The sequence below is a fragment of the Anser anser genome (assembly GCF_964211835.1).
Source record: "Anser anser genome assembly, chromosome: 7".
Classification (NCBI taxonomy): domain Eukaryota; kingdom Metazoa; phylum Chordata; class Aves; order Anseriformes; family Anatidae; genus Anser; species Anser anser.
Genome location: NC_139727.1, coordinates 29107107 through 29131041, shown reverse-complemented (window position 1 = coordinate 29131041; position 23935 = coordinate 29107107). Strand labels below are relative to the sequence as shown.

At 52.2% G+C, this 23935-nt stretch overlaps 1 protein-coding gene across 13 annotated transcripts; it reads left to right on the top strand.

Annotated features, from left to right (window-relative positions):
• The first annotated feature begins 282 nt into the window (after positions 1–282).
• Positions 283–23888, top strand: ITPRIP (inositol 1,4,5-trisphosphate receptor interacting protein). Of its 13 annotated transcripts, none has more exons than XM_083845085.1 (5): positions 713–850; positions 5153–5259; positions 6542–6797; positions 8614–8736; positions 17857–23888. In XM_083845085.1, exon 5 carries the CDS (start codon positions 17870–17872, stop codon positions 19517–19519), a length of 1650 nt encoding a protein of 549 aa, XP_083701211.1. In that variant the 5' UTR covers positions 713–850; positions 5153–5259; positions 6542–6797; positions 8614–8736; positions 17857–17869; the 3' UTR covers positions 19520–23888. The 13 variants fall into 13 exon arrangements, with proteins under 13 accessions (XP_083701221.1, XP_083701211.1, XP_083701209.1 ...); XM_083845087.1 differs by lacking the exon at positions 713–850 and adding an exon at positions 4305–5040; XM_083845083.1 differs by lacking the exons at positions 6542–6797; positions 8614–8736 and adding an exon at positions 13335–13451.
• The last annotated feature ends 47 nt before the right edge of the window (positions 23889–23935 follow it).

The following is a 23935-nucleotide window of genomic DNA, read 5'->3' as shown; positions in this document are numbered from 1 at the left end:
CATACCGCACTTTCACGAACACAACCCTTTAAATAACATTAAAACTGTTACTTAACTCGGTGAGCACTTCAGGAAATTGGAAGAGCGGGCTGCCATGCCAGCCCCACTTGGCACTCCCAACCGGTCGTGCAGAGCTGTGCCCCCACGTTCGCCCGGTGATATTTTGGCATTTTGGATCCTGAGAAGCCGCACGCAGCACATTTACCACCCGAGCCTCGGAAAGCAAAGCGGCGGCGTGCAGAAGGCGCGACCTGCCAAGGCGGCGTTAGCGGAGGGTCGCGATGCTGAGGAGGAGGAAGGCTGCAGCGAAGGGCTGGGGCCCCAAACCAGGCAGATGTCACCGCGCTGCCGCCCAAAGCCGGTTCCTTGAGCCCCTCGGTGGAAGCGCTGGCTGTGGAGCCAACTTTCCCCTGCCCGATCTGTAAGGAGCCATTTCACCGTGCCGTGAGGCCGCTGCCGGAGCCCCCCTCGCCGTGCCCCCGGCGGGGTTTAGCGGGGGGCTGGCAGCCCCCTGCCGCCCCCACGGCTCCCCGGCTCGACCCCCAGGAGGTCAGCAGGCATCCGAGGAGCAAAATGGGCGCCTCTCCTCTCCGTCCCCGCTGCAAAACCGTCCGGGAAGCTCACGGGGGAGCCGGCGGCGAGCTGGGGCTGCAAACCGCGGCGTGCCGGCCCCTGGGGCTGGCGGGGGTGGTTTGAAGGAGGGGAGGGAAGAAAAAAAAAAAAAAAAAAGGCAAAGCAAAAGCAAAAGCAAGCAAAACCCCGCTCCGGACAGGCTGGGCGGGCCCTCCTGCAGCTCACCGAGCCGCCTGCGGGACACGGCGGGGTCGGCCCGGCCCGGCCGCGGAGCCCGGTGAGTGCCGGGGCCCGGAGGGAAGCCGGGGGGGTCGGGGGGGGGGGGGGGAAGGACGGGCTGCCGGGGGGCACGGGCTGTCCGGCCGGGTATCGCCGGTGGTTTGGGGGAGAAAAGGTGCGGGAGGAGGCGGGCGGCTCGGCCCCGGGGGCTGAGGTGCCGGAAGGGCCGAGTGCCCCCAGCTCGCAGCCTCCCTCCCCGGCAGCCCGGGCCGGAGCAGGGGGCAGCCGGCTGTAGGGGCACGGGGCGCGGAGCCCGGCAGGATCGGGCCAGGGGAGCGGGGCCCCCGCGTCGGCCTCAGGGGGTCGGTGCCGCTGGGAGATGGCCGGCGTAGGGGGTCTGTGCGCTGCTGGGCTTCGCTGCCTGGAAAGGGTAACGTGGTTTGGGCGCGGCTTGTTGCAAAACTCTTCGCTTTCTTCTCTGATACCGCATCCCGCTAACGAGCACAAAGAGAGGGAGCCGGGCTGGTGGCTGAGCCGCTGCGCTCGGCTGCGTGTGCCTGGTTTGTAGCTCCGACTGGAGAGACACAGGGCTGGGTGGCTGGGAGTCCTGGGCTGTAGGACCGACACGAAGAGCCAGAGCTCTGGCGGCCTTTCCATCTTCAACTCAGAGTGAAGTCAGGGAGCAGTCTCCAAGTGAAGCAGCTCTCTTGGGAACTGCCGTGCTAAAGTCCTCCGGGAGGACCAGAGGTGTTGTTATTGGGGTCTGCTACGTGGCCAGGCAAGGTAAGCACCAGCAGTGTCCCTAAGAGAACGTTACTAACAGAGAACATTACTACTGGTGCAGTTTTACTGAGTGCCAGCAGCCTGAACCATGCCCAGGGTACTGGTGCGGGCTGCCAAGCAAGGCCCCGAGGTGCCGGGCAGGCAGCGCTGGGGTTGGTTTGCTGAGGATCCCAACGCTCTTTTCAGCTCTGACTGAAGTTACGCTGCTTACCTTCACAGACATCTGGTTTTAAACCCTACCGCTCCCAGTTTTCCTTAATGTACTTGAAAGGGGTTCTTCAGTCGTTAAGGAAAAGCAGAGCCTGGAAATTAGGAATGGAAACTTAAAGCCTTCTCTTCGGCCTTGTTTTCAGCACAATAGGCACTTCACGCTGCTTGTACGGGAAATACACATATTAAGCGTGATGGCCACTGAAGTGGAAAGAGGTGAATCAATTTGCCAAAGGTCAGAGAGCCGATGTCAGTACTGGTGAAGCCCAGAGGGCTTCTTGGCTCCCTGCTGCTAGATGACGTTTTGTTTTTTGCATGACCAGGGTGCACAGAAACCAGTGATCGGTGTGTGCAAGGCAGAGCCGGGTACCTGCGCACACCCGGGGAGCTGTACCTGTTTGTCAGGAGCCCGGCGGCGGCCCCTCCCCACCTAACTGTCTTCCTCTCTTTGTTGCTTGGGCTCTGCGGTATTTCAAGCGCAGCCTTTTATCCCTCCCTCCGTACAAGCCAGACTGAATAGCCCAGGTCAGGGACTGGAGGAGTTGGCACTTCATGAGTGATTGTCCCAGGCCAAGTGATGGCTGGGGCCACCAGAGCTGCGTGTCACGCTCCCATTTCGCGTGTTGTTGGTTTCCTCCCTGACAAGAAGGGCTCCTGCGTGCCTCTGCAGCCCCTGAGGTATGCCTGTGCTTGCAGCCCTCCTTACATGGCAGTGAGCAACAGAGAGAGGAAACCTGACCCACAGAAATGCGACGCTGGTGTTCAGTGTGCTGATCTAACTAATTTCTGAGTTTGTTTTTTATGCAAAAACCACATGGCTTTCATAAGGACAATCTTAGTCTGGCTTTAGCAACCGGTTGCTTGTTGACTGTTGATTCAGTATTTTGGGGCTTGCCTGCAAATAAATTCATGCAAATAAAGTGATATCAGAAAGCACACTTACTGGGTTACATTGTGGCTTTTTTTCTTCCTTTTTTTTTTTTTTAAACTCAGTTCCCTGAGTGCAATGAGTACACCAGCAAAAGGGGTGGTTTATTTTCTGTTTCTTTGCTCTCTCTTTACACATCTGCATCTCACCTAAAACAAATTTACTCCTGGCAAAATTCAAGCTAAATTCAGCCTCTGTCAACAAGGTGAGTGTTAAGAAGCAGCTCTTCTGGGACATACTGTTGGACTGTGTGAACCCCGTAAGGAGCCTGCCCAAGTCTCCCTGCTGTTCTGTGCTGTCCTATCGTGCACTCCTTGCTCTGCAGAATTGCAATTAAAATCCAGAGTAATGGTTCAGTGGAGAAAGGAGCTGGGAAAAAAAAAAAAAAAAGCTCCTGGCTTGTTCCCTCAGATCCCCTTTAAAATAGGCTGTTGGGTGGGCCAGCTCTTTCTCTCCCAAGTGTTCTTATAATCCACTTATGCTGATAAAAAGCAGCTTTGCTGCCAGGCAGCGTACTTTCCATCCCGACATGTAATTGCTGGGTGGTGGAGGGAGGTAGAGACTCTGGCTGTCAGGCCGGAGGGAGGGAGGGAGCCAGGCCAGGGCGCGTGCTGGGCAGCATCGCCGTGTGCCCAGACGCGGAGCCCAGGATTCAGGCTCAGCTGCGTGAGCAAAACCTTCTGCCTGCTCACCCCTCAGCACGGGGAGCAGGAAGGGAGGCAGGTAGCCAAGATCCGGGCAAGCGGAGGGATGGAGAGCCAGCCCAGGGGTGCAGCCGCGGCAGGGCTCTTTTTTTAGCTTGTTTTGGTTTCCACACGTGTGGGCCATGCGAGGTTGGCTGAGCCGCCTTGATTCTCTGCTGAACGCGAGCCCGCCTCGGGGCTGGGCTCTTCTGGCCAGGGATTCAGCAAAACAAACAGGTTTTACCGCCGCGTCCTGAAGGCCAGATGAGCTGCTGAGCTTCGCTGGAGCAGGGGCATTTGGGATCTCTGATGTGGAGAGGAAGCTCTCATGTAGGGCTGACCCAGAGCAAACACCGTGGAGTGAGCAAGAGGAGGTCTGTGCCAGCGCGTGAGCATGCAGAGCAGGCAGAGCCACTACTGACAGGGACCTTCTTGTGACCTACACCTCAGTCAGAGTTTCTCCAACATCTGTAAGCGTATAGTAGAGGGAGATCCTGACTGCAGCTTTATGACGTAATATTTTCTTAAGAAGTGAGAACGTGCAGGTCCCTTAGCAGCAGTTTCCTGCTCTTCTCCCTGTCTGGCAGCGCAGCGCTCCTCACTGCCTTCCTCCAGCAGAAGCTCCTGCTGTACCTTGCTGGCCTCGAGCCACCACGGGAGCAGACTTTGCAGGCCCTGAGGGCTAGCAAACATCCACTGGGATATTAGAGTGCGGATCCTGCCCTTCTGGGGTTGGAGAGCCTGGCTGCTGTGCTGGCACAATGCGCCGCTGCCGGTAGCGTTGTGCTGGTGGTGCAGAGGCACTGGGACGTCAGGGCTCAATCTGGTTGTTCAGTTTGGCCCCAGAGTTGAAGAGGGAATTAGAGAAGTGAGACTACACACGGTCTGCTCAGAGCAGGTAGGTGGGAGGAGGGAGGGCTGATCAACCCCATCCCCAACAGCTGCCGACGTGAAGCAATTCAGGAGAGCAAGGGCGCATCGACTTTACACCGGGCCCTCAAAGGACCCAGCTCCAAAGCTCATCTCAGCCAGGGGGAGGGCTGCTGCAGCTTTCGTCAGGCTTTGGATCAAGGCAGTCAGAGGGTTTGAAGTGGCTGGGAGGGAGGGGGCTGCTGGGTGGCCCTGTGTCTGCTCGTCGCACCGCTCGACTGCTTCTGCTCAGAGGGCTTCGCTTTGTTTCCTGTTTCATCTGAAATTTCATAACCTCTCTCTCCTTCTAAAATATGGTAGTTTATCTTGTGGTTCTGCGTTTCACATCTTCCTGCGTGCTCTCAGACTTGTTTCCTGCCTCTTCTCCTGCGTTTTCTGTTTCTCACATTAGCTCTCAAAGCCAGGCTCCCCTAGCAAGTCTTTCTACCTCGCAAGCTGCTTACAGCAGCTAGTGCCTCTTCTGAGACAAACCAATCCCAGGCAAAACCGTCCCAGCCCATACGTAGCTGCTAATTTGACCCTAATCCGTTTGAAAAGGAGAGGGCTGGTGGGTGAGGATGGAGTCGAGGAGGGAGGTCCTGGCTTGCTGGTACGTCAGGACCCACGGTGCGATTCACATCCTTCCTCGTGGGAGCAGCAGAGGTTTAACTCTTCCCTGATCACTTCAAAGCTGATTATTTCAGGTCTCTTGGGCTTCTGTGATCACTGCGCTAGGTAAGGAGGGGGGGAGTTAATCTCTATTTTAATCAATGCCTAATTTAGGTAACTGCATTATGGCCCCATCTTCTGCCTGAACTTCCTCATTCATTCTCGTTGTGTTTTGCAGACTTCCTGGTTGTGCTTCAGTGGTGGGTGACTGCACGGAGCCTGCTCAGCACCGCGGCGATGGGAGTAATGTGAAGTCTAATGAGCACCTGCAGAGCTGTATAGCAGGTAAGTGCTCCAGGGGACATTCTTCCTTCCAGTTTTGGCGTGATTTGATCTTGATCGGCTCTCGCCAGGAGATCTTTCGCCTTGCAGGAGAGGTGCTGGAAGGGAAGTGGTGTGGCTCATGTTTTAGTAACCGGTGCTGTTTCCAGCAGCGAGGGTCAGACAGCGCTTGCAAAGACTACCTGATCTAGCAATAATGAGACGATTTAATTGGGAAACGTCTTCAGTTTGGAAGTTCAGTATTAAAAGCCTCTTGCTTCCAGCCTTCAGTCTAGAATTGCCCTCATCTGGCTGCTTGGTACCTTGGGGTCTAGTCAGAGGGGAAGGCAGATGGGAACCAGAAGGTCCAAGCTTTGCTGACAGCAGCTACTGCCGCATTTGCTGCCATGCAGGAGAACTTGCTGGAGTTCCCTTACCCAGATCCATGGAGCGTTAAATCCCCCTTCTTCCAGCTCTCAGCGGGGAGGCAAAGGCCTGGAAGTGCCCGGACAGCCTCCTGATGATCAGGGGTGATGGCAGAGGCTGCTGAATCGATGTGAAACAGCAGCTTTTACAAGCCAGCGATGAGCAGAGTTTTAATGGTCCAGATGATGTCTGTATGAGAATCCCTGAGAAACCTGGGGAAACTGTGAGTGTGTGGCTGCAGACAGTGGTGGGAAAGGAAGCAATGTGGCTGGTGGCAGAGGCAGCTGCCAGAGCAGCAATCCTGGCTGCCGCCGTGTCCTGCTGCAGCTCCGAGTACCTGTTCCTTCGTGTAGTCCGTGTGACTTTACTTTCTTCCTTATTTCTTCTGGAGCTGTGTCTGCGTCGGGTGGTGTCTGTCCCCTTTTTCCCACCCAGGTTCAGATGGCTGCTCTGCTCCGGCAGAGCTCCGCTCGCTGCATTCCCTGGCATGCTCTTCCACCAGCCTGGATCAAAGCTGTGAGAGCTGGCCCGCTGCCATCGCCTGTGTGTAAATGAGGATCTCTCTCTTTTTTCCTTTCCCCCCACCACCTTTCATTATTATTCCTCTTCCAGAGGCAGGTTTTTCTGGCTGATCCAGCACATTATTTATATCAGCGATGTTTGCCTCAAGGCGGAGATGCTTTTTCAGCATTTACAGGGCAAACATCTGATGCACCCCACTGCCATGCATGTGGCTTGGAAAAACCGAGTGTGGTATTGGCAAGGACGAGGGCTGTTGAGGCCAACTGTTGCAGAATTTAAGTGCTGTTAGGCACAGTCTGATTCATATGGTTTCTTCAGTTGCCTGGCGAAAGAAAATGTACTGTTCCTTCGCTTTCAGAACCAGGGGGAAGAGCACGCAGAGAAGGTTGTTACACCTGAGCAGAGAAGCGGTGCGTTTAGTTCCGAGGTGTCAGCTGAGCCACCTCCGTGCCTGCATCTTTCTCTGGGTTCCCCAAGGGACGGTGGGTGCCGTCAGTTGAACAGATGCTGTTTGAAGCCAAGAAAATCAAATGAGAACGACGAAACTCAGCTCGAGTGCCTCGCTTTCAGTTCTGAATCGCAGAGGATTTGGTGATGCTGGAGAGCACCTGATGGTGAGTGGGAGCAAAAGGTTCCCACGCTGCCTGCAGGGGGGAAGTATCTCCCTAAGACAAGACAGCATCTGTGTGAGCCAGAATCCCAGTGGGGCTTACACCTTCCTTTGCAGAAAGTACACGCAGTGATAAGGGGAAATTCCTACAGGTCGAGGTAGTTAAGCACTAGTCTAGACTGTCTTGTGATGCAGAGATGGAGATTTGCTGGAAGCTTTTCAGAGCAAAGCAGGGATCTGCCAGAAACCATCCAGGCAGCGTAGGCTCTGCGTGTAGGCAGGAGAAACTGTATTGCTCTTCCAGGGCTCTTGTATGCCTATTTTTAAGCTCTGGGAGAATGTTAATATATACTAGAGGTGGAGCTTAGGAGATGTTCTCAAGCCTAAACCGTGACATTTAATGTTCACAGTACTGGCTTGTGTTTGTGTGTGTATCTGGATCCAAGGTGCTTAGCCGCTAAATCATTTACCCCTGAATGTTCAGGTACCTGACTGCCACTGGTTTCAGATAAGAGTCTGATTTCTAGATTTCTTGATGTTCTGTCGTACGGCCACTTCTAAGCTGCAGATGGCAATCCATTGGTGATAAACAGAGAAGACCTTTATCTTTTCCTCCCAGGCTAGGAGGGGCAAGGATGAGATAGGGCTCTGTATTTTGGGCGGCTGGAATCCATCAGCTGGCTCTCCCCTGCTGTAACACGCGGTGACATGAGTTACCTGGCACTTCAGGTGACTTTTGACACAGAGCTCTGCTGCAGTCCTACCTCGAGAGCTAGCTGTGCCCAGTCTAATTATCAAGGCCACGCTCCTCTGCAGCCAAAGACAAAAGACGGTCAGAAGGTGCTTGGCTGACATCCATCCCAGCTCCTCGTTGAGCCGAGGCTGCTTCATGCTGTCGGAACGAGTGCAGGTTGTGATCCCAGGCTCTCAGAGAGTTACAGGAGGAAATGCCAGCCGAGAGGGACGTGCCTGCGCTGTAAGTCGCCCGCAGCACGTGTTTTAGCTCAGCCTTGCAGTTGTTGCTGGTCCTGGATGCTTTCAGTCTTCCACGCAGAGCTGGGAGCTCATTTCTCCCAAGCTAAGCTCCTTGACTGCTGCTGCAGAGGGGATTTCTGTGCCACGAGCAGGGGCCCCACAACCATGACTCACAGTTCCCATTACGTCCTAACACAGCCTGTAAGTGTGCAGAGCCTGCCCCTTGGCTTCCAAACAAAGCCTTCCTTTGTGGTGCTTATGTTATAAAGGAAGCAAGCGTTTGGGTTCACCCCACACATCCCAAATAAGAACCACGTGTCTTCACAGCCCTCACATACGTGTTTGGGACTTTTGCTACAGCGCTGCATGTTGCATCACTGTTATCCCATTAAACACTTCCAGAGTTTTGCTTCCCAGCAGTCAGTTTACAAACAATTCAGGGAAAGGAAGAGCGTAAAGATCTCTTCTTTTGTTGGTGAGCAGAGGGGGCTGAGCAAAGAGCACATGAAAATGGTTACGGCCGGGTGCGTGTAGCAATAGGCTGCCCTCTGAGTCACTCGCTTGGGTGAAAATGGCCCCGAGCTGGTGACCACTGAAGGATGAGCATCATGGAAATACTGCACAGAAGTGGGACAGTTTGTTTTCTTGTATGGCTTGGCTTCTCTCTTCTGGTTTTTATTAATCCAAACTAGTTTTGAGAAGCAGGGATAGCCAGCAGTGCTCTGCAGCCAACATATCTGTGTGTGTGCGTGTCTCTTGGCAGCTCATGGGTTTATGAGGAATGAGCCAAGAACGGGCTGTCTGCTTCCCAGAGCGTTTGTGTTGTTTCTCCTGTTCACTTCTAGAGCCACTGCGCAGTGAAGTAAGAGGGCCTGATCCTTCCTGCCCATGTTGGTGTGCAATGCAGACTGCCCCTGCTGCGAGCCGGGAGGGTCCTAGTGAAAGCAGAGGAAGGCGCTGTGAGAACAGTGAGTTTTCTTGTGAGAACAGAGGAAGTGTTGCAGTAAAAGCACTCTTTGTTGCTCTCTTCTCCTTCCACGCCCTCCACCCAGCCCTTCAGGGGCTTCCACGGTCTGGTGTTTTCGCTTTCTTTAAGGAACTATATTGTATTTTATAAAAAAGCTGGGATTTTAGGCAATGGAATAAAGCATTGCTTTTCATTTCTGTGGTGATGTTTTTGCTACAACAGCCAGCTTTTAAATACTGTTCCTCCCCAACTGTTTGAATACAAGCAGCTGTAACCAGTTATCAAAACAATGCTCCAATATCACACAGACCACCAGTCTCACCCAGTGCTTCTGAGCCCTGTTTAAACAGATATTTGGGGGCCTGCAGGGCTCCTGACACGGCTGCGTTACTTTGTCACTGAGTCAAGACTGGGATGGAGTGGGAGATCTCAGACCACGCAAATTTCCAGCCCACAATGACATTTTTTTTGCTGTTTTTGGTTCAGCTTCTCAATGTGGAAGTGTCTGGCAATTCAAGGCATGTGCTTTCTACTGTCTGTAATATATAAGAGCTCCTCGTTACGTGACTGACACGGGACCTCATACTGTCACATGTAAACCACAATCATTCTGCAAGTCACGTCTGAGCTGTGCCAGTATCTACGTGTGCTCTTCTTGGATGAGCTGGAATGGTGTATCCCTGCTGGGAAATCAACTTTCTTGTAATGTTTCCTCCAACCCCTATCATACTGAAGCATCCGTATCAATGTACATACAACATGCAGTGAAGTTGGGTACGTAGGGATGCAGGGAATATGCTTAAGGGTGAGGAGAGTCAGAGTAACTGCTGGCTGATCTAACACTGGTTTGATTTTCTTCACCTTGTTGAGAATTAACTGGGAAAAGAAGGGCAGGTGTGAACAAAGATCTTGGCAATTTATCCCTTTTTGTGTTCGCACCACCCTTCCATGAGGTGACTGTCCTGTCCGGACCGATGAGCCACCGTGTGACTGAGGGTGACAGCCAGAGCCCCTGGGATGATCCCATCGGGGTCCCATCGTGAGCTCCAGGTGGAGGCCAGACAGCACGTGTGCGCTGACATCGCTCCTCACAGTGTCGTTGACATTGCAGCCTTCCAGTAAGGCAGAGGGGGGTTGTTGTCGTTTGTGTCCATCTGTGCTGATGAAAGATTGTGCAAGGGAAGTACCTGGCTCCCATCGCGCTTGGTTTGAGGGGGAGGGAGCTGGCAAGGTCGGTAAGCCAACTTTTGTTTTTTTTTTCGTCTTGGCGTGTTTTTTCTTTTCCTAAAAACATAAAAGTTTGGTCTACTCCAATTGTTCTCCTCTCAATTAACAGATAAAATTTATTCAGCTTAAAAAGCCAAGCTGTTCCTGGCCAGGATCCTACCACAACAGCCCAGTACGTGGGTGGGAGCCACATACACACTTCCTACCTTTCCCCTCCTGCATCCCTCACAGCCAGCAGCGTGTTACAATTTGTAATAAACCCTTCCTGGCCATAGCGGGGGGAACCCGAGGCACTGCACAGGCTGCCACGTGCTGCTTACTGACAAGAGCTGAGCTGGCTTGCACAGTTAAAAAGCAAAGAGACGTTCAGGCAACAGGCAGGATGCTGAGAAACATCCTCCTCATGCTGTTTTATCTCCTGGTCTCCGTGGGTATCCCATCTCGTGTCCAGCCTTACACAGACAGTGAGCGCTTTGAGGGCACGACATGGCTCTGTGTTTATTTAGCAGCTTTTACAGGTGTCCTTTACGGTGGCTGCCAGCTCCTCGTGGCAGGAGGAGAGGGCCAGAGTTACGTTCTTTCTGTGCGTACAGGTATGGCATGCCAATGAAATGGTGACTCAGAAATACCCAGAAAAATCCCCCACTCACTGATGAAACTGAAAATCTAACAAGTCCCATATCTCTGCAGGTTTTGGAAAAGAGCACTAGAAAGTAAATAACTCCCTATGTGCCAGAAAGAGAGCTCTTTGTACTATCCAGGTTTTGGGGACGGAGGAAGAGGAGCCATGGGATATTGTGGCAACCTCTCACAAATGTATCTATGTGCAGAGAAAGATGAAGCAGGAGGGGAGGGGAGAGCCTCTAAATATTTTGAGTGCTTCTGCAAGAAGAAAAGAAATGGTCTGTCCTACTTCTGCTCACTGGAAAGTTAGGGGCTCAAACTGCATCAAAGAAGAGTTAATGAAGCATGAGGAAAAGCTTCCTGATGGCAAAGACAGGGAATGACTGGAAGATACCAGAACGAATTCCCATCCTCCCTAGGGCATGTCGGGCACTCCTCTGCTTAGAGTGGTGCTGGCAAAATCAGTGCTCACCCGGAGCTTCGTGGGCCCTTCCTGTGGAGCCCACAACGTACAGGTCCTGCAGGACCTGGGCTGCACGGCAGCAGCTGCCTCCAGAGCGATGTCGGCGCCACTCACGTGCTTGTCCAGCCGAGTCCACCCGCCGGTGGGAAGGGAGGGCTCCCCAGCCCCGTACACAGGATGAGCATCAGCATTTCCTTGGAAATAGCTGACCTGGTGTCCCGGGAGGAAGGTGCTGCTTCCAAAAGCCCGCGGTAGGCCTGTTGGGCAGGATGTCCGACTGGGGCTGGGCGACTGACCCCGCTGGCACTGCAGCAGGCGCGGGACGGGATGTTCACGGGAGTTACGAAGGGCTGACGTGTTCTCAAACGGCAAAACAAAGGCCAGCGGGCACGCGGCCTCTCTGACTGCTGTCCTGCAGCCCGGCAGCTAATCTGGGGTGGGGCTTCCTAAGCCTGGTTTGGTTTTTAAACATGGTTGTGGTACCAGCCTTACCGTCCAGGCCTCCGCACCTCGTGTATTCGGTCCTTCCCACTCGTGGCTTTGGTAGAGAGGCGAAGGCAGAGCCGGACCCCAGCAGTCCCTGCTGAACCAACCGTGACAGTAACTCATGAGTGTCCTGCGCGCTGCCCATAGGCTTAATCCACAGGGGGTGAAACAACTCCACAAGCTGATGCTGCTCAGACTCTGCATCCCTTTTCGTGGTTCCCATTTTTTCCGGCTGGGCTGCGTGTGCTGCTGCGGGCTGCGTGCTGAGGAGAAGGGAAAGCAGGGGCCTCTCCCCGAGCCCTGTGCAGAGGCAGCCCCTGCTGGGTGCTGCCAGGGCAATGCATAGGAGCTGGTGATGGAGAAGGACGTGTGGGATACTCCGTACACATCTGGGGACATTTTCTCATTGCAACAGTGAGGTCTGGGTGGTGGAAACCAGCTGAGAGGATCCTCATCTGAGCCCCTGGGCTCCTGCTGTCTGTGCCAGGAGACATCCCCAGATGAAAACCAGATGTGGTCATACATGCTAACACATATGGTGCCAGCTGGGAAGAGCAGACTGGTGCAATAAACCCTTGGTCACCTTGGGGCTTGTCCCAGTACGTGGGCTGTGTGTTTGCCTCAGCCGCAAGGGCCCTGCAGCCTCCCCCAGGGTCCAGCGCCTCGGCAGCCCCACCTGGCTGACTCCTGTGAACCTGGGAACTCCCGTCTGGAGATGTAGTGCTTGGGTGCAGTTTCTCCTCTGCTGGCAGCATCCGTCCCGCCGCGACACCGGGTAACCCACAGGCCTCCCAGTTCTGGCCTGGGAGGAAACCTCACTCGATCCTGGGCTGAAATTCTTCACCGAAATAGTACTCGGACCCTGCCCACCCCAGAAAATGATTCTTCAGTAAAAATAGTCTCAAGAACCAGACAGGTTTGACTGAAGTCTTGCCAATGCCAATTCCTCAATTCCTGTGGAAGCCCAGGTCCAAACAGGAGAGCACGGTATTGACCTGAAGGCAGCAAAGTGATGAGGGCAGCAGCTTCAGGGGCTGGGAAGGAGACCAAAACTTAAATTACTGCCAGCCCCTCCTGAATTTGGAGGAGAGCCTTCAACAGAATTTTTTGTCATCCCAAGTAAGTGATCAGACTACAAGGGTATAGATGCGTGCTCTGTTGTTGAATGCGTGCATGTAAAATTAAAACCTGATTTTTTTCTTGTTCTTAGTGTAAACCAGGCAAAATTTGAACAAACGTCCAGCAGCTAACGGCAGAGACCACACTGATACTTTTAACAGTGTATTGCCCTCTCTACCAGTAACCTTGTTTTTTTCCATGAGCATCTATCCAGCACGTCTATTTCTGAAGCTTTATATGTAAACTCAAAGGAAAACCGCCCGCCCTATCCACCCTGAGCCAGCAAAGGCCTTTTGATTGCTCTGTAAACGTTGATGAGGAGATCGTAGAAAACCAGCAGTGTCAGTGGTGTGAGACTGACTAATTAAATTGCATCTTTTCAAGTTTTTGCCAGGAACAATAATACTGACATGCATCTTTACAGTTCCCGTTTCTCTTCAAATGCATATGCTTCTTACAGTTCAGAGCCTGAAGTCCCCAGTAAGAGGAAACGTAATTTCTCTCTGCTGCAGCCAGGTCCGTACCTGCAGAGGCAGCGGTATTTGCAAACGGGAGAAGGCTGTAGCGCGTCAGTAAGGGCTTTCAGCAAATTTAAAAGCTGGAATAGATTTTATATTGAAGGTGTTCGTTGTTGTCTTGACTAGTTTTCAGGCCAAAAGGCAACTTGTTTTCTGTTGCAGCAGGAGGAGGAATCGGGGGGCTCCCAGAAGCCCAGCGATGAGGGCGTACAGCTGGGCTGGGCCTGACACCCCTGGGTTTGGGATTTGCGTCTTCCCAGCAAGAAAGTCCAAGTGCAGGTCAGTGGCTGTTCTGGACGATTCATCTCTCTAGTAAAACAGGCTGCAGAGTCCTTTACAGACCTCAGGGACCTTCTCAAAAATTATATTTGTTTCCCTGAAAGTTCTGGTTTTGAAAACTTGGCAGCTTTCAATGAAAAAAGCTCCCAACCAGCTGTAGTTACTATCATCTCTTAAAATCCCCGCTTTTCTTGCAGCCTACCAAAGTGAAACACAATGTGGCAGTCACCTATGCGCCGCCTTTTGTGTCAGCCAAATCGCAGGAAGTAATCAAGCATGTCGTTAATGACGTCTCAGCGCATTTCAGTGCATTACTGGACCACAGTCAGTCCCTTGACTTGGGTTTTTCTAATTTAAGAATCAAAGCTTCAGCTCACTCTGTCTGGGTTACTGCTGAACACCAGCCAGAGCAGGCTTTGCTTCCCGTGGTTCAGAATTTAAGAGGTGGGGGGAAGGAGGAGAAACAGAGCGGTATGAGAATCTCCAGGGGAGGGAAAGGGGTGATTAATGAAAGGGAAATATTCTCCTGTGTCTTCAGAGAAGATGGAGGGTCATCGGGCTCAGGGCACGTGCAGGCTGCAAGTTTAATCTTTCTTTCCTTTGCCCAGGCCGAGCAGGGAGCGGCGGGGCCTGAAGCTGCTTCTGCAGTTACTGCAGAGGTGCTGGGGAGGGCTGCTCTGCAGAGCCCAGCGCCACTTGTTCGGCTTACAGGGCTGGCACACGGCTGGGGCTGCCCACACGTGGCAAAGGAAAAGTCTTCCTATGGCAGTTTTGTGGCAAGTCTCTCCGGGCATAGTCACCCTGGTGTGTTTATGAACGCAATCTGTGACACCAACCCATGTTGCACAATTGCAGCGTTGTCTTTTCCCTTCCCCTCTCAGGGCTCCCCTCAGCATTCAGGGTTTCCTGTGGTGCCGGTCAGGATCCTGTAGCAGGGAGGCTGCTTCGGGCTTGAAAGGATGGGTGTAACTTGCCTGGGAGCTGAGCATGGAGGGCTGCAGGTGCTCCTGGGGAAGCCTTTGAACGTACAGCCTGCTGTAGGATGCCACTGATGGTTGTTTCTAATTGGGCAACAGAGTTATCAGCTGCTTTTATCTCCCCAAGCTGGAGCAGGGACGGTGCCTGCCCCCTCACTTCTCAGGCCTGTTCGGAGCCATTGTAACCGTAGCATCCGCAAAGTGCCCAGTCGCTGAAGCAGTGAGTGCCACAGGAAAGTCCAGGAGGAAACCAATTCCTCTGGTGTGGAGGCAGGTTTGAACAGCCAGCACCCACCGCTGCTTGGTGGTGACCTGGCACCGAGCTTGGCACAGCCGTCTTCATCGGGACGGGACGACAGGACCACGTACCGCTCACCCCAGCCTTCCTCCTGCCCACGCTGCTTCATTCTCCACCTTGCACACAGGAGGGCAAGAGGGTCTTCAAAATAGGGCAAGATGAAAGCTTATTGCCACGTCTGGGCATTGCCCGTGCTTTGAATGGAAAAAAAAAAAAAGAAACTGGCAGGGCCAGAAAAGGCTGAAGATTGCTTTGGGAATTTGCTGCTTAAAACCTCATGAATACATACATATATATATATTTTTTAAGATTGAAAAGTCACTAAATGTGATGATGTGTAGATGAAACAATAGTGTTTCTTTTTGTTAGTCTCCAGCTGGGAAACATTTGGACTCCCTCCCTCCTCCCCACACCAAAGCTGTCTCAGCCAGAGCAAGCATAAATATTTTTATCAGGCTTAAATGGCTTGGGCTGAAGTTGAAAGCGAGTGGAGAGAGCAGCCTTTGTTACGGGGAGGGCCGGACCGCCCTAGCAGGCAGTGCTACTGGTTTCACCTGTATTATTTGGTCTTCCCAAGTTAGCCAGGAAAGCTGTCTCTGATGAGATGTGGGAACGCTCTGCCCCTTCCACCCTTGCAGCTGACCTCGCTCACTGAGCATCAGCGACCTTCAGGGCTTCGTGTGCGCCTTCATTTTCTGCTGGGAATAGCTACAGCAGTGAAAGGGCAGTTTTGACCAGAACTTCCTCTGTTAAGGCTGAAAACAGACGCGCCTCTTGCAAATCCATGCTACCTGAAGATGTTCTCACTTCCGGTTTTCATCCTGGGTTTTCATTCCAGTTTTTCATCCTTCTCATCTCTTCCAGAGCTCGATGCCTGGGCAGCTCGCTGGGGGAAAAGGAGGTGTACACGCTCCCTACCCTACTCCTGCTAAACCAGGGGGGATATCCTGGACTGTCAGTGCAAATGAGAATGAATTCAGCTGAATCGGTGGCGTGGGGATTGCTGGCCTGCCCCCGTCTGCTGGCAGAGCCATGGGGCAGGTAGCCTTTGGAAGCGGGACAGCCACAGGCCTTGGGGCATGGGATATCCTTGAAGGGTACAAGAAGCTCCTAAGGCAGCTGGCTTCTTTCACGGCCCAGCAGGGCACAGGAGCGATGTTGTCCTGGTCAGGACTGCAGCAGGACACCCCTGGCCTCTGGCCATGTTATTTTTAAGCTTGGAAAGCGCCCGCAACCTGAAGGAGCACAGCACGAAGCAACGGAAGTCACCAGCGCTTCCTGCCCTGCCCCGGCATGCTGATAAAAGCCCTTTGCAATGAAGAGTGACCCCAGGTTATTTTTAAAGTGCGGCCAGGCACGGAGCTCACAGAGTAACTGGAATGCCCAGCTTTGGGCATTAATTCTGCTTTAAATCATTGCTCGATGAATTAAAGAGTTAATGTGAATGCAGAAGGGACAAGAAAGGCCAGCAAACCATCTCCAGAGCAGTGTGTAAGGGCGAGCATCTGTGCGTGTACATGGGCTCTAAAGAAAGGATTGTTAGTGAACGTTACGCAGGGAGGGGCACTCAGCATTATCCTGAGCACCGTGTGAATTTTGTTGCTGCTTGGACAATGCATCGCAGGCCTGTTCCCTCCCCTTGTTATTCCAGTCCCAGCCCTCTTATAAGCACAGACAGACGCGTGCCCGAGGAACCAGTTCCCGTGTGCAGTGCTTGCAGCGAGGGAACCCGGGTTCCTGCCACCAAACCCAGCACTCTGTTATGCACCAGTGGTAACACGGCCCGCTGGAATAGGTCTGTCCTTGTTGCGTGCTCTGTGAGGACAGGAACGAGACCACCAGAGATTTCTCCTCCTTGCCCAGGTGCTGGGGCAGCAGCGTGGCTGTGGCACCGACACGCTGGGTTCGGCCAGGAAGCTGCCGTGGCAGGGCTGGGAAGCGGCAGCCCTCGGCTCCCCATGTGCTCACGGTGCCTCGGTGAAAGAAACGGCCTCATCCCCGCAGCAGGATGGATTGGTTTGTCAGGAAGGAGATAGCTGTTCCCGGTCCGATCGATGAGGTCTTTTATCGACACACTCTGTAACAGAAACCTCTCTCAAACTCTCTCTTCAGGTATTAAAGGGCTTGCATTAAGATGTAGGAAGAAGAAACATCCCTGCTTTTCTGTCCTGTCCTTTTGATCTCCCCGTGGTAGGACTGAGGGGCAATGGTTCTAGGAGAGGGACAGGTGACTTTGTCACATCTCAGCAGTAACAGCCTCAGGTTATCCCATCCTGAGCAGGCACCTGGGACATTGATAGATGCAAGCCCTCAAGGAACCAAAGTGCCATCGGGGTAGAAACAGCCCTGGCCTGAGCCTGAGCACCCTCTGATCCAGACCGCCAGGAGGCTTCATCAGGGCCAGGTGGAGGTCCTGGCAATGGGACCGTGTCCCAGCAAGCTGGGAGCTGAATTCTTGTGTAGTGAGCCCCCAGGCCCGGAAAGGTTTTTGAAGTGTGAGGGTCGAGCAGCAGAGGCAGCAACCACGCGAGGCAGCTCCAAAGCACCACAGCAGTCTGCGCCATGCCAGGGGAACGTGGAAGGGGGGGGACTGCGGCTGGCACACAGCTGCCTGCACTGAAGACTGCTCCGATCCAAGCTGGCTGCGGCCAGGATAGCCCTGCCTCTGCCATTGCCACACCTGCCTTACTGCACCTCCAGCCTTATGTTGGGGGCAAGTGGTGGTCATCTCCAGCCTTCTCTTTTTATGCCTGGTGAGGTCCCGCCTGCTTCTCTTCCTTTCTGCCCTGTGAACTTTAAAGGAGGGAAGAAGGACGTGCCCTCCCTCGCTGCCCCGCAGAACTGCGGTGGGATGAGGGTAGCAAATGCTGTCACAGTTCTGTTCTTCGAAGCTAATTCAATGAGAAAGATCCTTTCATCCTCACCATACACAGATAAAAGTTTTATAAAGTCTCTTTGGGAAGCTTAGTCGGTAACTTGTAGAAACAGGCATTGGCTTAGGAACTCAAGCAGCTTTTTCAGGGTAAGAAAATATGCCAAAGCTTTTATTCAAGCGGGGATTGTTTTAATTTTTCTTCTTGAGGGAATATACTCTGAATCGTGGCTCACTCTGCCTTTCTTTCTCTTTCAGGGAAGGAACTGCCATGCCCGTGGGAATCTTCCGAGTGTGCCTAGTGGTGATTACAGCTATCATCAACCGCCCGTTCCTCTTCCCTAAAGAGAATGGCACTGTCCCCGAGAACACGGAAGAAATCATCCAGAAGATGAAGGAGCGGGAGGAGAACCTTCGGCTGCAGAAGCTGCGCTTGGAGCAGGAAATTGCAGGCCAGGAAGCTGCACAGCAGGCTCTGGAAAAGGCTGCAAAGGTAGTGGAGGAAATCAAAGAGGAAAAGGTCCCGTGGGATATGTGGACAGCTCTCTCCATGGTCATCTTCCTGCTGATCGAGCTCTGGAGGCAGGATTTCCAGGAGGGGAACTGGCAGGACACAGGAGCAGAAGAAGACGACATGGCTGTCCTGGGGAAAGCGTTTAAGGGGGTGGCCTTCCCTGACAAGGCCACCTTGGCCAGCTTCTACGAGAAGCGAATCCTGGGCACCACCGGCGACATGGCCAGGATGCGGGAGATGGTGGAGGGCTTTGCAGATGACCTGCTGGAGGCCTTGAGGAGCGTTTGTAACCGGGACGCTGACATGGAAGTGGAGGACTGCATGGGTGTGGGGAGCATGTACGAGAACTGGAGAGTGCGGAAACCTTTCGTCTGCGACCTGATAGTGCCTTTTGCACCCCCAGAGCCGTATTGTTTCCGGTCCCAGATCTGGTGCTCTGGAGACTCTTTTGCCCCGGATGAACAAGGTTATGGCACTATCAAGGTATGCAGGGCAGATGAGGATGTGACAGGTTGCATCTGCGACAAGACTAAACTAGGGGAAGATATGCTGTGCCTTCTCCATAGCCAAGGCAATACTTCCAGGCCCAGCAGCGAGATGGAAGACCTCCTGTGCTTCAAAAATACTCAGTATCTTGATGCTGACCAAGTCATGAAGTGGTTCCAGATCGCAGTCACCAAGGCCTGGAACAGAATCTCCCACAAGTATGAATTTGACCTGTCTTTTAGCCTCTTGGACTCCCCAGGAGCCCTGAAGATAAAATTCAGGTCAGGGAAATCAGTCGCCTTCAACCTCACTCCTGTGGTGCAGTACGAGAACTCGGACGTTTACTTCATCTCCCATTTCCCTCGCAATGAGCTGGTAGCAGAGCTCCCCTCCAGCACTCGCTGGTTCCTCACCTTCGCAGTGTACGAGAGGAGGTTCATCCAGCTGATCTCCAAAACACTGCCGGCCGGTGCCTGCCATGTCAGCTGCCTCCAGATCCTCTCCTTCCTGCACGGGAAGCAGTGCAGCCTCACAGGCCCAAGCGGGCTCACCAACTACCACCTGAAGACAGTGATGCTGCATCTGCTGCAGGCGCGTCCCAGTCAGGACTGGGCCCCAGAGAAGCTGGAGGCCCGTCTCCAGGACATGCTGAAATTCCTGGAGAAATGTTTGCACGAAAAGAAGCTCTACCACTTCTTTGTTGGCAATGAGAAGGTACCAGCAGAGCTGGGCTTCCCCATCACATTCCAGAGGGCTGAGCCTCTCAACCTTTTCCGTCCCTTCGTGCTGCGCAGGGACGTTTACAGAAAGACAGTTGACACGTTCCACGAGATGCTCAGGAACACGTCTGCACTGATAAACGAGTACACGGTGCACATTCCCCTTGCACACACCAATGGGATCCATAAGGAAGCCATTTAACCAAAGCCAGCAGGAAAACACTTGTTCCTCTAAGCACAAGTCCAGAGGGCAGCTTTTCAAAGCCTCCTGGAGACAACTGACTTTGCCAGTGCAGCTTGTTGTCTGCAGCTGAGCCTGTCCTGGTCGTGGTTTCTGCAGGAAGGGAGAAGGGATGGGGGGAGAATAGGGAGAAACTGGAAGGCATGGTAGAAAATTAAGTTTCTGCTCCACTGGTGTGCTGGCTGGGTTTTACACAGCTAAGGATATATTTTTATATTGTGCCTCAGTCACACTACAGCGGTGATGAGCAACAAATATGACTAATTTATTCAGATGCCTGCAATGCAATGGTGGTGGTGGCCAAATACTTCATTTCCTTTGGAAGGGGAAGATAAGAAAAGGGTGGAGGCGTCAAAGACGGGATCCTGGGGCTGCTTGCAGGCAGCAGGAGCTCTGTGACCGATGGGAAGTGCAACATGAGACAGTGTTAGTGGGAGAACAAGGCGTCACTGCTGAGGTCACACACAATTCTGGATTGGATGTAGAAATCTCTAAATCCAGCACTGCTCTTTAATTGAAGGCAAACTGCAGTTTTTTAAAAAGGCATTTTGATAGGGCTTGCAGCACTAGTTTAAATGGCTTGTCCTCTCCATCAAAAACACTCCTGGACACGACATGTTTATTCTCAGTGGGGAGAATGTAGCAGAGCAGGCAGCAGCACCTGTGTCTTGAGACCATTTCATTTATGTCTTCCATTTTCTTCATAGTAACACAGCTAGTGGGTTTTATTCTTAGCCATTTTCCATGGATAAATGACCAGGAACCTTTTTTACATTAGTTAAGAGAGAAATGCTGTTACTGGGTTCTGGCTTTTTGGTTTATTTGTTTGCTCTCCTTATCTCCAGGCAGCAAGTCTGAGAATCAGCAAAGAGAGAAACGACTGCTGCAGGTTTTGCTTTTATTAAAGAGGAAACTCCTCAAAATTACTCTGTAATGAGCCCAATCTCAGGAGTTGGGTACCAGGAGGAAACGATCGCCCTCCAAATGAGAGTGCAGCTCTCCCAGCGTGGTTTTAATGAGCGCAGGATGGCTCCAAATTAGGAGGAGGGATGCAAGAGGTGCACACACAGCAGAGATTGGCAATGCAATCTCTGCAGCTGCTTACATGTGGCTTCTTATCCCTTCTGTGCCAGGTAAAAGCTACCTGGTTGACTCCTTATAGGGCCTCCTCGATCCTTCTTAAGGCTGCTGCTTTGATGGGGTTTACTCTTGGGAACTGCAGCTAGGAAACCATCTTTTTCTGATGGTAGTACGATGGGGAGGTGTCAGATTCTGGAGGCTTTCAAACCAGGGGAGAATCTGGAGGCTTGTGTTGAAAGAAACAAAGCAGAAATGGAGGTGCCTGAACTCCTTCAGGAAGCAAGGTGGTATTGCTGTGGCAGTGGGCTGTCAAGCCCTCGTGTGGTGGCCTTGCTGGAGGAAAGGCCTCAGCAGCTCCTCACCCTCCTTCGTGTGCTTCATGCAGGATCCAAGCCAGGGTCTTAGTGCAGATCTGCCTTGTTGAGGTCCCTGAGGCCCAACCTGCAGTGCTAAGGGGCCGTCCCTGCTGTGTTCTTACATCAGGATTTCCTGCCATGTTCCTACACTAAGGCTTTTCTGAATCCTGTTTACAAGAGGAGAGTTGACCTGGGTAGTGAGGCCCATCAGGGGTGACAACACCATGTGTCACGGCCCCACGCGTTCCTTTTCGTCAGTCCCCTCTATCACATGCCTCAGACAGAAGATTTAACCTCGTATCACTACTAGGGACAGTGTATGGCACACGGCTTCTTAACCAGCCTGCTGATAAACTCTCCAAAGACACGTCCTCTCCTGCCTTTTCCTTGTATGAACCATTTCACCAGCTCCTTGATGTCTGCTCACGTCTGTCCCCCCCACCATTGAGCGACATTTCTGCACCAAGACAGAAAAAGCTGCAGCTCCATTTCCACTCCTGGTTCCCCACTGGTGAGGACAAGGAGCTCTTTGCCCAAATTGCTTTCCCCTTGGCTTTTACCGTCGCAGCTGTGGGGTGCTTAAGTAATAAGTCTGAGCAGAAAATAAGGGGCAGGAATCAAAACGGGAGAGAAGAGGCTGGTAGCTATTGCCATTAGGAAAAGTCTTGGCTCATCTGTGCCTGGGAGACTGCCGGGGCTGGCACAGCATCAGGACAGGACTAATTGCTAACGCTAACGAGCCGTAAGCCCCTGGCTTTCATCAGCATAACCAAGCAAGCCTTCCCTAGTGGGAAAGAGTGCAAGAGCAATTGCAGAGGACACAACAAACAGGTAGTGACAGGCAGAGGTGCAGGGAGGGTGGGTGAACACTGGAGGCTACGTTGGAAGCGGCAGCAGTTGTTTGCAAACCCAAGCAATTTGCTGCTTCTACCTGCTCAGGTTCTCTGTGCCATGCCAGCAGCAGATCCCGCTCTGCATGGGCTGCCTGCAGGCAGGTCATACCGAAGCAGTTGTGGTCTGAGCTGCTTCTAAATGTGTCCCTAGCCCAACCAGAGAGAAATGAAAAATTCTCTGCTGCTTCCTGTCAGGCATCTAAATTTAGCCTGTCCAAAGACCAGAAACAAATTTGTGACCCAGGTCTCTCAGGAAATGACACACGGGGTTGAAAAATAACTTTTATATAAGGTTGAGCAGGGGGAGGATGAGAAGAAAAGGCTGTTTAACAGAATAATCTAACTTCTCTCTTAAAATGGCAGAGTAAAGCTGCGTAACACCAGTCCTACAGTCATGTAAACAGGCCTAAACCTGCCTTTACACACCTCAGTGCACGGCTGCTTAGGCTCAAAGGGAACCTAAACTGATAAGTGCGTCGAATCTTTTGTTCTTCATTTTCTGTATTTGTGTGCACATTTGCTTTTAAACCCAGACTCACCCCAACGTGTTCCCATGGGGTTTAGTTGAACCCAAGCCGGAGCTGAGCCAAGGTATTTATGGATTTGCCTTCCCTGAAAGCAAATTGCTCGGCATAATTTGCCTACATGCATGCCACATGCTCATTTTACCCGAGCACCTTTTACAAGATTTGGTCTGTGCATTCAGGCTATGAGCAAACCCACTCATACCTGTCCGGGGGCTGAAGTGTTAATCAGCTGTGCCTCAGGACAGAGGTCTCCTTTGTAGGCCTTCCACCAATACATGTACCAGAGGTATATATGCTTATTCCACCTGGGGTGATGTGGGTACACAGCACTGCTGTGGCTGAGAGCTGCCACATGAAGAATATCACGCTCTGGCCTGCCTCGTCTCTCCTGTGTTAAATCTGCCCACCAGGTACTGTCCCTTTCAGTAAAATGCCACACTCACGTTTCATTAAAATGTTTATATGGCAGGTCAGCTCCATCAGCTGTCTGCCAGTAGAAGTGTCCTACGACTTTTTAGTGCCCCCATGTTTAGTGCTGCCTTGATTGACATCTTGCTGGGCATCCATGGGAAGCAGCTTGACATGAGTAACAAACGCACATCTCTGGTAGTGCCCACGAGAGATCCTAAGGAAAGGTAAACTGCCCGTCCCAGCCCCCTTTTGGTGCTGCTCTTGCTATTTGCTAACCATGAGAATTACCCAGCCGAACTCCTAGTGCCTTCTGCTGCTTTCCAGCCACTCCCTCCACCCTCAACTTGTGGTTTTAATACTTTATTACAGGTTTTGTCAAAGCAATGGAATTAGTGGTGGTGATAACACCCACTGATCTGCAACATAGCCTCAGGAACTATTCACCTTTAGGAAATGCCTTGGTCTAAGTTGTTATTGCTGTTCAGGAGCTGAATGTCTTCTAAGGGGAGCTGCTGGGAGTTCACTCTTTACTATGTGCCTACCACAGAATACAGCTTCTCTCTCTGGGTTGCTCTGTATACAGGTCTTACAGGGCTATAAAGATGGATTTCAGTGAAGAAAAAAAAAAAACAAACAACCTTATCTATCATTCAAGCAGGAGGATTTGGTGTTTGTTCACCATACTTTTTTAATGCCAAGCCTTTGCAACATTTTCTCAGTGGTGAAGAAATAAGAATTCATCTTTAACAGCTTAGCTGCTGGTCATCGAGGGGTTAGTTCTTCTCATAGGATTTTATGTGATAAATAGCTTTATTTATTACCTGTCTTTTTTTTAGGATTTTTTTGTGGGGGGTAATATGTTAGTTCAGAAGTAAAACTGTAACATGAAGAGCTGTCTTGGCAGTGAGCTGCAACGGGGAATAACATCAAAACCCTCCAAAGTAAGCTCTTCCTTGATTCACGATGCTGTACTCAAACTGCTGCTTTTATAGCAGGACACCGTTGAATTTGTATAGATCTTCTCATGCAGCTTTATTTATAATAAAGAAAGTCTTGTACAAAATCTAAAGAAGCGTAGTCTGTTTTATTTCTAGCTTCCCAAGAAATGTT